The following is a 10364-nucleotide window of genomic DNA, read 5'->3' as shown; positions in this document are numbered from 1 at the left end:
TCGAGGGAGAGTTTCCAGTCATAGGATTCAGTAGGATGATTATTCTACGTCTGGGACACGTTCAATCGTCAGCGGTTTTCCTCGCTTTTCTTTTGCACCGGACACACGGATAAGTAGATCACCGTATTCCTAGTAATAGATGTTTACTATCTGAGAAATTCGAGCACCGGTAACAGTCATTTTCATTCACGAACATCCGCCATTTTTGTGAAACGTAAAAGAGCGGGAAAACAGTTTAAAATACGTCCGTGTTTTATTGAAGAATGGATAATGGATTACGTATTGATTCGCTCGGTGGGACAGCTGACAGTTACAACGTATGGCAGAGAATAGTGTCTGACCTGACCTAAATAACATGAACAGTGTCAACAAGTCTGGTACGGTGAGTAAGCGCACGTACAGAGGCACATAATTATAAACCCTGAGCGACCTTGTGTCTCCTTTTCTTATAATCGAGAGATAGGAGGAGTATTGTGTGTAGAGATACACGACCTACTATAAATATAGCGAATAAGTAGCTTGTTATGTTATGGAATTTCGAATGGCAGTATTGAAGTGCGAAAAAAGAGAAAAAGAGGGAAACTACTGTATCCTGAAGTCCGGAGCGTCACTGTCGGCCAGCAGACGGCGGTACAGAGAAATGCACCGCGGCGCAGACGCCGCTCGATAAAGCCGTCCTCTTACTCTTCTTTCGCGTTTCGCTTCTCCTCCAATACCCTCCTTCGCGACCAGATGATACAGGTGTATAACCACGACCCTGCCCCACAAACTGAAAACCTGGTCGACTCGTCGACTGAGGATTACAGCTATGTACACACACAACTTTACCTAGGGTACACCAGTGGGGCTAGTCAGTAACCCTGGACTAGTGACTTGTTTCATTACTAACCTAGGTGAATGTACGTATTGTCGGCAAAAGAGATATATACATAGCCGTAAAAAGACAAAGAGATATTGCTTGGTTAAGAGTAAGACAGCTTGCTTCCGCCAAAACAAATGAAGGGTTGCCAAAACGATCAAAATTAATTATAATTTAACAATTTTTAAAAAATAAATAATTTGCCTCAAGTAACAAAGCAGTTAAATCTGATTCTGTAGAATATCATGTATAAGCAAATAAGAGAATTATCGAAATTTGAATTGTAAACTTTGTTTCAGTTTGATGCTCTTTTGTTGTAAATACATACAGAGTTTGCGTCCTGTGGTATGCACCAAATCTGCATATTAAAGGTCTACTTTACTTTAATTTTAAGATTGAATACTCAAGTGTAAAATAAACAAATTTTATTAAAATTGATATTCAATCGATTGATATTTTCCAATTCAGTTATGCCAACTCAATTTCGTAAATTGGACGTTGTTTGTTTTCATGTCTATAGACTCATCTCCGAGTAACCGGAGTAAATTAGTTAGTTAGTTTCAGTTAACTATTGGAAACTGACATTATAACATAGGAATACATTTCACAACTGTGTTCACGGTATTATCGTAATTAATTATCTAAATGACACATTAGTAAAATGAAAACTCACAAAAAGAGTTTATCGTAAAAACTTAGGGAAGATTTTAAGCTTACTTCCGTAAAAAAGGATTTGAATAGTCCGTGTGTCGAAGGAAATAGGGCGGGAGAATCTTCCATTCTTTTTCTTCAGTGTCTCTTATCCGGTACTATTACAAGTACATACACAAATCCACTTTGCACTCTAAAACAAGTGTCACTCGAGATCTCTTTCTATGCCAACATCTCTATCTTTCTTCTCTTATTTCTCACACTCATTACTTTTCTCAAGAGGAATGAAGTTAAGAATAGAGAGTACATTATGAATCTTTCAAAGTTCACGCTTCTTTAGGTTATTGTTTACTCAGATCGTTTAAAGACAAATTAAATGTTATTGTTTCTAAAGTAACAGTTCAACTGTGCAAATTAATAGTCATATAGTAAAAGAAAAAAGAAAGGAGTCTAGAATAATTTCGAGGAAACTTTCAACACGATCATCTGTTTATTTTCAAGTCTGCCCGCACATCTATTTTTGTTTCAATTTCTCCGTAAAATCAGTTTTCGCTGGAACACGACTGATGAAAAATAAACCTAAAATAACTAACGATATGCCACACCACCAGGTAATCGACGTGGATTCGTTAAAAATCAAGAAACCAGCTAAAGCCTTGAAACATAACAAACAATATGGATAAGTGATAAAAAGAAAATGGTCTTGTTATTACGTCTATACTTTGGTAAAAAAATTACCGAACAAACATAACTGGTGGCAGAGCTGGCAATTGTACATGGTAAGGAAGATCCACTGGCATTGAGCGCTTTCACGAAAAACGTGCAACCGATTGTATTACTTGATATCATCAGTAACAAGAGGACACCTTTCAAAAGCAACCCAACCTTATTTAGAAAAAAAAAGTTATCAGTCATAGTTCGAGCAAGTGACAGGAATAAATATAGAAATCACATTATTTACTATGGAATCCATTCCAAAATTTCCAGCAAGTTTACCCAACAGACTTCCTACAGTCGCAAAAACTCCAGCGACGATAGCCAAACGAACTTTCGATACTTGCTTTTCATTTGTACATGTTGTAGAAGATGTGTCGAATTCATTTGACGACAATGAAGAAGAATCCTGCGCCAATTTACGATGCATCATTAAAAATCCTCTATATTGATATATCGTACCTAAATCAAGAAAGACTTCTGTCACTTAATTCTATCTGATTCTATCGATACATACGTAACAGAAACTAACAGGAATAGACTGTAGAGTCTATCAGTACAATCTATACCTTATTTCCGATAATATCGTACTACTCTGTGGCGGGAATATTAAAATTATATTTCATCAGCGAAATCATGTTCTTCCGATTTTAGTAATAAGTGTAATTATGAAATAAATAAAATCAATAGATTTAAAATTAAATTTGTTTTTTCTGAAAAAAATCTATTTATTTTTGTCTCTCATTTTAAAATTTTTGTAAATCTTAATCTCAAAAGTACGATAAGCTTCTATGTAGCCAAAATATAATCAAAAGAATGCGAACATCGCATCGTGAACGTGCGATGGAACGATAAGTTGGATTTGAAGATTCAGTGATTAAATATATTAACGTGAGTTTGTTTACAGAAGAATGTTAAGATAACAGTAATACAAAGAGAGTAGAGATATCTGGTTCCGGGAATATATAGAGTTTTAGGCTCCGAGTAAGCCATACTTTGGTATAAACCGTAAATAGACGGATAAAGGTTCAGTGCAAGATCAAATTCGTGCGTAGTGCATGCAAGTGCATGGAGACAGGCAGAGTAATCTGAAAAAAGTCGAAATTAGCGCGCAGTGAAGGGCAATACGCGAATGATTTTCTCCAGGTAGTTTAAAAATGGCGACTGACAGGTACGCGTTTCCTCGCGTGCTCGGTGCCGCGATAAGGCCAGAAGCGATGTGATTTATGTAAATCTACAGCCGGGAGGTTCGCTCAGCCTCTTCGATCGAATTTTATTCAGTGATAACGTTGCATTCGGTAAATCAGGGAAATTATGTTACGATTTTGACGATCAATACGGTGACTTTCTCTCGGCTACGTCGTCTCGCGAGTTCCAGCTCGACTCAACTCAATCCGACACGGCTAAATTTTCAGCATTCCTCTCGGCGGTTTTCCGAGCTAACGAAAAACGAAAGAAAAAATCGAACGAATGAACGAACGCGCGAACTACCGCATTCCGTTGGGTCGTGAACGAATAAGTGAACGAACAAACGATCGCCTGTCGATGTAAGTAGATACTTGTGATCTGACACCCGCCAGTCCTACACTTCTTTCACCTGCATTTACTCTCGAGTCCCCATCGTCAAATGGCAAACATATCCATGCTTCCGTTTCGATGTATTTCACTTCTTTGCTATGATTTAGTCTCCTTTGGTTCATTTTTTATCTGTATTATTAGCCTCCTTCACGTGAGAGTCATATCAATGTTTATTTTTTGTTCACGCGTTCGCAAATCAGATACAGAAAGTAAAGAATGAGCGCAAAACAGTGGTTCAGTGTATTTTGTTTGCATATGTCAATTTCTTTATCTACAAAGTTTTTTTGGTTGAATGGTTTGTAATAAGAAAATTATATCATGTTATGCGTTAGATAAGTTAAGGATAGATTTATATACTTTTATTTTATAAAAAGTCAACTGCAGTCCTTATTTATTAATATAATCTTCTTCTTGTTATAAGTTCCATATTAATTTTGTAATGCATTTAATTTTGTTTCTATATTATAAAATTATCTTGTGTAATAAGAAACTATAGTTGTTCAATTATGTTATATGTATTTTTCTGATAGTATTCTTTTGTTGAAAAAAAAACTTTTTTTAATAGCTCTTTCAGAATTGTCAAGTACATACATATGAATGCTTTTGTAGTTATTTATAAGTAACAATACATTTTATTATGTAGTTGTTACTGTGTACATGATGATTTGAAATAAGTACTTTAGAATATTTCTGTGAATATTATACGTTTATTCAGTTGAATGCTTGATAATTATGACAGAGTTTTGGATAAAGGTATAATATCACTTGTATAAAATACACAATGAAACAGTTGCCAATTTCATACAGGTTTTTGAATATAAAAGAGCAAAATCTTGATATTATGTCAGAATGATGTCTAATGTTTATCACAAAATTTTAAAATACCTTGGAATGAATTCATGGCTTTGTGAATGTAAAGGTAAATTGTTTAATGTCCAAATCCCTTAAATCCCATTGTATTCTCCTTATTATTATTCCTTCTGTGTATGTATATAGTACCAAAGAATACTAAATTATGTGATTAAAATAAAATATAGTCTATTTTTTAACTAGGTAAATATAATAGTAAGAATTATAAGTATATAACCATGGAACATTCTGACTTGGTATCAGAAATGGTGCATGTAGAAAGGTTAACAACACAAGAGAGATTGCATCTGGCTCGACATAGAAGGCTTCAGCAATTGAAAGTATGGCGTCAGCGTGAAAAAGAATGGCTGCGACATCAAACTAGGCATCCAAGCAACAAACGTCATATATTCTTTAATGACAGTGTTATGCTTTTAGAGGCAGCAGCAAGAAATGACATTGATGAAGGTGATATATATATATTTAATGAAATATATTGATTATATTATTATTCTGGGCATCTTTTATTAACAAATCTAATGCTTCTTTAGTGAGACGGCTTTTAAAAAAAGGAGTGAATCCAGATTCAACTAATGAAGATGGACTTACAGCTTTACATCAGTGTTGTATAGATGATAATGAAGAAATGATGAAGCTGTTAATTGAATTTGGAGCAAATGTTAATGCAGAAGATAGTGAGAAGTGGACCCCGTTACATGCTGCTGCTACTTGTGGTCACCTACATTTAGTTAAATATCTTATTGCTAGAGGTGCTAATTTATTAGCAGTTAATGCTGATGGCAATATGCCTTATGATATTTGTGAAGATGAAAAAACATTGGATTGTATTGAAGGTAAAAGAATATGTAAATAATATGTAATAATATTAAAATATTTATATGAAGTTATATTTATTTGTGTATTTTAGGGGAAATGGCAAGATGGGGTGTAACTCAAGAATTGATAGATGAAACAAGAGCATCAATAGAAGTTCAAATGTTGAGAGACTTGCAGCATGTCGCTAATGTAGGTGGTGATCTTGAGTATAAGGATCATCAAGGTGCTACTCCAGTGAGTATTTAAATTTATTAAAATCATTTTAACATTAAAAATGTATTAAATACAAGAACATATTCGCTTTATCTTTTCCAAATTGTAGCTTCATATTGCAGCTGCCAATGGTTACTTAAGGGTAGTAGAATTTCTTTTGGATCAACATGTTGCAACAGATGTTGAAGATAATGACAAGTGGCAACCAGTGCATGCAGCTGCATGTTGGGGTCATGTAAGGGCATATCGTATTTAATAAATTCAATTTATTTGCTGAAATAATTTTTTTCTAAACATGATATACCATTTCAGCTAGAAGTTCTTGAGTTGTTAGTGCAAAATGGAGCAGACTTAAATGCAAAAAATAAGCATGACGAGACACCAGCGGGTAACATTTTGATACAATATTTTGATTAATACAAAGTAAGTAATTAAATAATATATTGAATATAATTTTACAGATATTTGTGAAGATCCGGAGATAAGAGAGAGGATCGTAGAACTTAAAACGGAACAAGAAAGTAAACGGTTGCGGGAAGCACAAGGAAGAAGAGTGCGTAGATCTCAAAGTATAAATACACGCACGCAAAGTGTAAGACGAACTTCAATTAGAGACAAAGTTTTGACGACCAAGAAGGATGCTCAAGAAGAAGCTCGGCTCAGATTACAAGCACAACAGGCAAGATATTTTAAATAATTATTTTCATTTCTTACGCTATGTCAGAAACGAATGTTGTCAAATAATAATAACTAATATCTTAGACATACGTTGTCAGTGCAACTGCAAATGTGCCTCAAACGGAAAATGATATTAATGCACGAGAGAATTCAAGTAGCGAAATAGATTCTAATGCCCCGCCAATGGCAGTACGAAAAGCTCCTGAGGGGAAGGATAATGAATCTTTTCTTCGTGAGGACGTCGATAAAGAATCAGGTATATTCCAAAATATGTTACACTTGCATCGGTTATGGTTAAGTAGAATCCTCTGGTAAATGGTAGCTTTTTGCATAAAATCTATCATTGAAGACTCAATGTGTCATGTCCATTAATATCGTGCGTTTATAACGCATAACTGAATCTTGATAACGTGACATAATGATTACAATTTAATAATGTAATAAGAGCGAGTTATTTTAAACACAAAGTACTCATTTATCATTTCAAATATTAGAGAAAACGTTCTGAATTAATTTTGAAATTTTATTACTCAGGATGATTCTGCATTACTATAGTAGCATAGACAAAGTAGTGCAGTAGTATTATTTACTGATAAATTGTCAAACGAAATGTTGATCATTGATCATTTATCAGCCCTTTCTTCTTTCTGTTATTAATGCGTCGTGCTCCTGAATAATTGCGAGGTCAGTTTTCTATGTCACATTTCTATTCCTTTGAACGTACTTTTGAATGCAGCGTTTACATTAATTTCAAACTTTACACATTATCGTATGTTTCAAGATATTGATTCATACATAACATGTTGGACCATCTGTATGTTGTGTGCATACATAATGTGTTTTTCTCTTTGAAAATATTTGTCTGATATGAAGACTTCAATATTGAGACATCGAGTTGTTTGTGCCAAGGGTTGCGTTGTACTCGCTTTTCTCTTAGCACTATTTTTTCCAAATACATTGAGTAGCATTTAGCAGAGCTTATTGACTGCTACATGTAAGAAAGCATTGCGATAAGTTTTAATTAAAACGGAGTTTTTGTAACGTGATTTTGTACTTTCCAACATTTCAGAATCAAACTTTAACGCACATTTACATTACACAAGTTACATCTTCCAAGTATATGAGTAGACTTAGGACAACTCTTGCATACAGTTCGAGTATCTTCCTTTACATTAAAATTTTGAAGTAAATCAATGATTAGAGATATAGCACACTATGATAATGAGATTTTCAATTTTTCATTCCGAAGTTAAAAGATTGAATAGATTTGGGACTACATTGCAGTACAGCCATGATAAATATTCAACGAGCACTTCACGTATACTTACTACATATCATAATGAAAAATGTTAATGAAATGAAAAAGTATGTCGCGTACGAAACATATCGAATAGCTCTAATATTTATGTTAGGTCTGTAGAGAAGTTCTGTCAGTTACAAATTTAAAATTGATTTGTGCTGCGATCATTGTACATCGTATAATTCAAATGATTTTAAAGTAATTAAAATTGACTATAAAAAAAATGATAACCTTTCTGTTTCTTCTTTAGTAGTAATCATTACAATACATGTCTAACTGTTAATCCTATTTATAATGAATATTTTTCTTTAACATTTGCCATGCAAAGTTTGATTTTAAAAAGTTCTCTTGTTTAAACATTTATTTTTATTCTAATTACGAATGCGTCGTATATTAACTGTTACACTAACTTATATAATTGAAAAAAAACCGATATAACTTCTTGGCAGACTTAAAAAATTAGTTGCGCTAACGACGAACTGTATTCATTCATTGTTAGTTCCTTACTCGCGCAATGTGTCTTCCTGTCTTTTAATTTTATCTCTAAACGATAAAATCGTTACGAGGTCAGTTGTGTCACCGCATTAAATTATTTCATGTTATTAATACCATATAATCATTAAATTGATACAAACTCCACATCAAATCGATCAAACTCGATAAACATTTTAATTGTAATTGTCAATTAAATTTGTCTTAATTGAAAACTAGAAAATAATATAACTTAAGTGATTTGTACTTAATTTTATAAGTTAGTGTGATTACAACTGGCTTAAACTTTTGTATGCTATAGACAAGTAAATTTGTAAACTTTAGATAAGCAAGTTTAGTTTATTATCATTAGAAAGTTTGATAAAAAGTATAACTGTTAAAGCATATTGACATTGAATCTATGGTTAATTTACTATTTCTAAAAATGTTTTTAGTCCGTCACATTGTACTATTTATAATTCTTGTTGTTATGTTTTAATAAATTTTATGAGTTAAATTGGTGAAATATGTGGTTGATTTGAGATGGTATTAATCTATTATAATAAAAATTACATTATTTGGACATCAACACAGAATGATATAAGTTAATATTTCAAGGAAACATGGAGTAAGTGATTTCAATGTTCCAGAGAATTCGACTGTTGTGTATGCTTTATGTGTATGTATATTTTCCTACATGCAAGGAGTTTGCTGCATACAAACACCAGTTCTAAATTAAATCTTCTGCTTCAACAAATGCATTTAAACTGAGTACCTAGAAGGTTTACATTACAATCTGATAAGGTGATAGATAGCGTTTATTATTTATTCACAGTAAAGGCAGAACAAATTCTTGAAAATGTCTAGTCCTTTCCGGAAGTAAAAGATTTGGAAAGTTTTAGTAGGTGTAATGACTCGCTAATGGCAAATAGAAGGTGATGGTGGTGTTCATGTAGGTACATGTAGAACATTCATGATACTCTCTTTTGCAATGTTATTAACGCTTTTATCGCTAAAGCATGTAACGCTTGGCGGTGCATGGCCACTAGTTAATACTAGTTGAGTTTTTGTTTAAAGTACCGTTTCAGTGTATAAGAATGGGAATTAGGTGGAGGGTTACACGAGGTGAAAGATGACAAGTAAGAAGGGAAAGAATTTCGCGCGAACCACGAAGGAGGGAAGTAGCGTTGGATTTATATGTTTGCCTCGGTAGTCACAGGGTCTGACCCACCGGTCGGTAATCAGCAGTCGATCTACACGCCGGACCGTGACACCAATGGCAAGATCAACATACACGTGTCGGTAGTTTTTGTCAAATCGTTGTCCGATTTGAAGAAACAAAGGGCGCAGAATCGACACATATCTACCGGTTCGATAGATGCCAATGGGAATGGCATTCCTGTATCGCCCATCGCCAATTCCGACCTCAACACTGGCGGCGACTTTCAACGCTTCACCGGGAACACCAGCGATATTGTCGGTGATAATCACTCCGAAAAAAACTGTTGCACCGTCATGTAACTCTTTTCTTCATGCTCCTGCATACATTGTCATCGTATGTAACATCAGTTTTCCTTCACATTTTGTGTTTTTATTCTTACTATCTTCGCTATTGTAAACTCGACACCGATGTGTTCTTATAAGAACAAAACAATACAATGCTCGATAATTGTACAGAAAGAATAATGAAGTTCTTCTTGAATATGGTGCAAGATAGCACATTACCATTTTTAAGTACTCTAAAGATACTTACTGAAGTATTTTCTTACCTACCGATTATTTCTGCGAGCTCCTCATACGACTTGAAGCAAGAACGCGGAATTTTGATTAAATAATATGTTCGCAGATTCGATCATAGATTTTCATGTTTTTGTACTTAAACAAATATTTAAGTATCAACTACGATATGAGAATTAATTTTAATAGAATTCAAAGTCTCATTTTGAATTTGTACAGAATTTTATTTATTCCCGCGTAAAATAGTGTATATTTCAAACAATGATTGAGAATTGTACATTACGCGCAGAAAGTGTCATTGCGACTAATATGTAAGATACTGTATGAAGTGTTTCTCGCGTTTTTTATGAAATATTATTTTTTATATTAATTTAGGTATCTACATTTCTAGGCATACTCTAATTTGTAAATTTTTTGTGTGCCGTTATTCTAGATACCATGTGTCCTACTTCTTCCTTACAAATATATCGTAAATTA

At 33.7% G+C, this 10364-nt stretch overlaps 2 protein-coding genes across 6 annotated transcripts; one reads left to right on the top strand and one right to left on the bottom strand.

The window, feature by feature from the left end:
- Positions 1-9: 9 nt before the first annotated feature.
- On the top strand, positions 10-10351 carry Mypt-75d (Myosin phosphatase targeting subunit 75D). 5 transcript variants are annotated; one of them, XM_078192266.1, is made up of 11 exons: positions 10-382; positions 3640-3771; positions 4610-4721; positions 4856-5119; positions 5203-5505; positions 5580-5722; positions 5811-5936; positions 6014-6089; positions 6163-6380; positions 6464-6635; positions 9364-10351. In XM_078192266.1, exons 3-11 carry the CDS (start codon positions 4652-4654, stop codon positions 9669-9671), a joined length of 1680 nt encoding a protein of 559 aa, XP_078048392.1. In that variant the 5' UTR covers positions 10-382; positions 3640-3771; positions 4610-4651; the 3' UTR covers positions 9672-10351. The 5 variants fall into 5 exon arrangements, with proteins under 5 accessions (XP_078048392.1, XP_078048391.1, XP_078048394.1 ...); XM_078192265.1 differs by lacking the exon at positions 10-382 and having other exon boundaries at positions 2745-3771; XM_078192268.1 differs by lacking the exon at positions 10-382 and having other exon boundaries at positions 2745-3771; positions 9228-9425.
- Positions 1982-2657, bottom strand: LOC144475887 (transmembrane protein 42). The gene is made up of 3 exons (XM_078192286.1): positions 2472-2657; positions 2249-2395; positions 1982-2165 (listed from the first exon to the last, which is right to left on the bottom strand). The coding sequence occupies exons 1-3, from the start codon at positions 2655-2657 to the stop codon at positions 2025-2027; spliced, it is 474 nt and encodes a 157-aa protein (XP_078048412.1). The 3' UTR covers positions 1982-2024.
- Positions 10352-10364: the final 13 nt, after the last annotated feature.

This window comes from Augochlora pura, chromosome 10 (assembly GCF_028453695.1).
Source record: "Augochlora pura isolate Apur16 chromosome 10, APUR_v2.2.1, whole genome shotgun sequence".
Taxonomy (NCBI): domain Eukaryota; kingdom Metazoa; phylum Arthropoda; class Insecta; order Hymenoptera; family Halictidae; genus Augochlora; species Augochlora pura.
This window is presented reverse-complemented; position numbering and strand designations above follow the sequence as displayed.

Bases quoted from the DNA above. Each gene is read 5' to 3' on its own strand.
- LOC144475887 (XM_078192286.1), bottom strand. From the start codon at position 2,657: ATGATGCATCGTAAATTGGCGCAGGATTCTTCTTCATTGTCGTCAAAT. The intron at 2,396-2,471 runs GTAAATAATGTG...TTTCTAAATAAG, and splicing joins ATTTTGGAATGGATTCCATA to GTTGGGTTGCTTTTGAAAGG. The intron at 2,166-2,248 runs GTAATTTTTTTA...TTATGTTTCAAG, and splicing joins CCACCAGTTATGTTTGTTCG to GCTTTAGCTGGTTTCTTGAT.
- Mypt-75d (XM_078192266.1), top strand. From the start codon at position 4,652: ATGATGTCTAATGTTTATCACAAAATTTTAAAATACCTTGGAATGAAT. The intron at 5,120-5,202 runs GTGATATATATA...ATGCTTCTTTAG, and splicing joins AAGAAATGACATTGATGAAG to TGAGACGGCTTTTAAAAAAA. The intron at 6,636-9,363 runs GTATATTCCAAA...TTGCCTCGGTAG, and splicing joins GGACGTCGATAAAGAATCAG to TCACAGGGTCTGACCCACCG.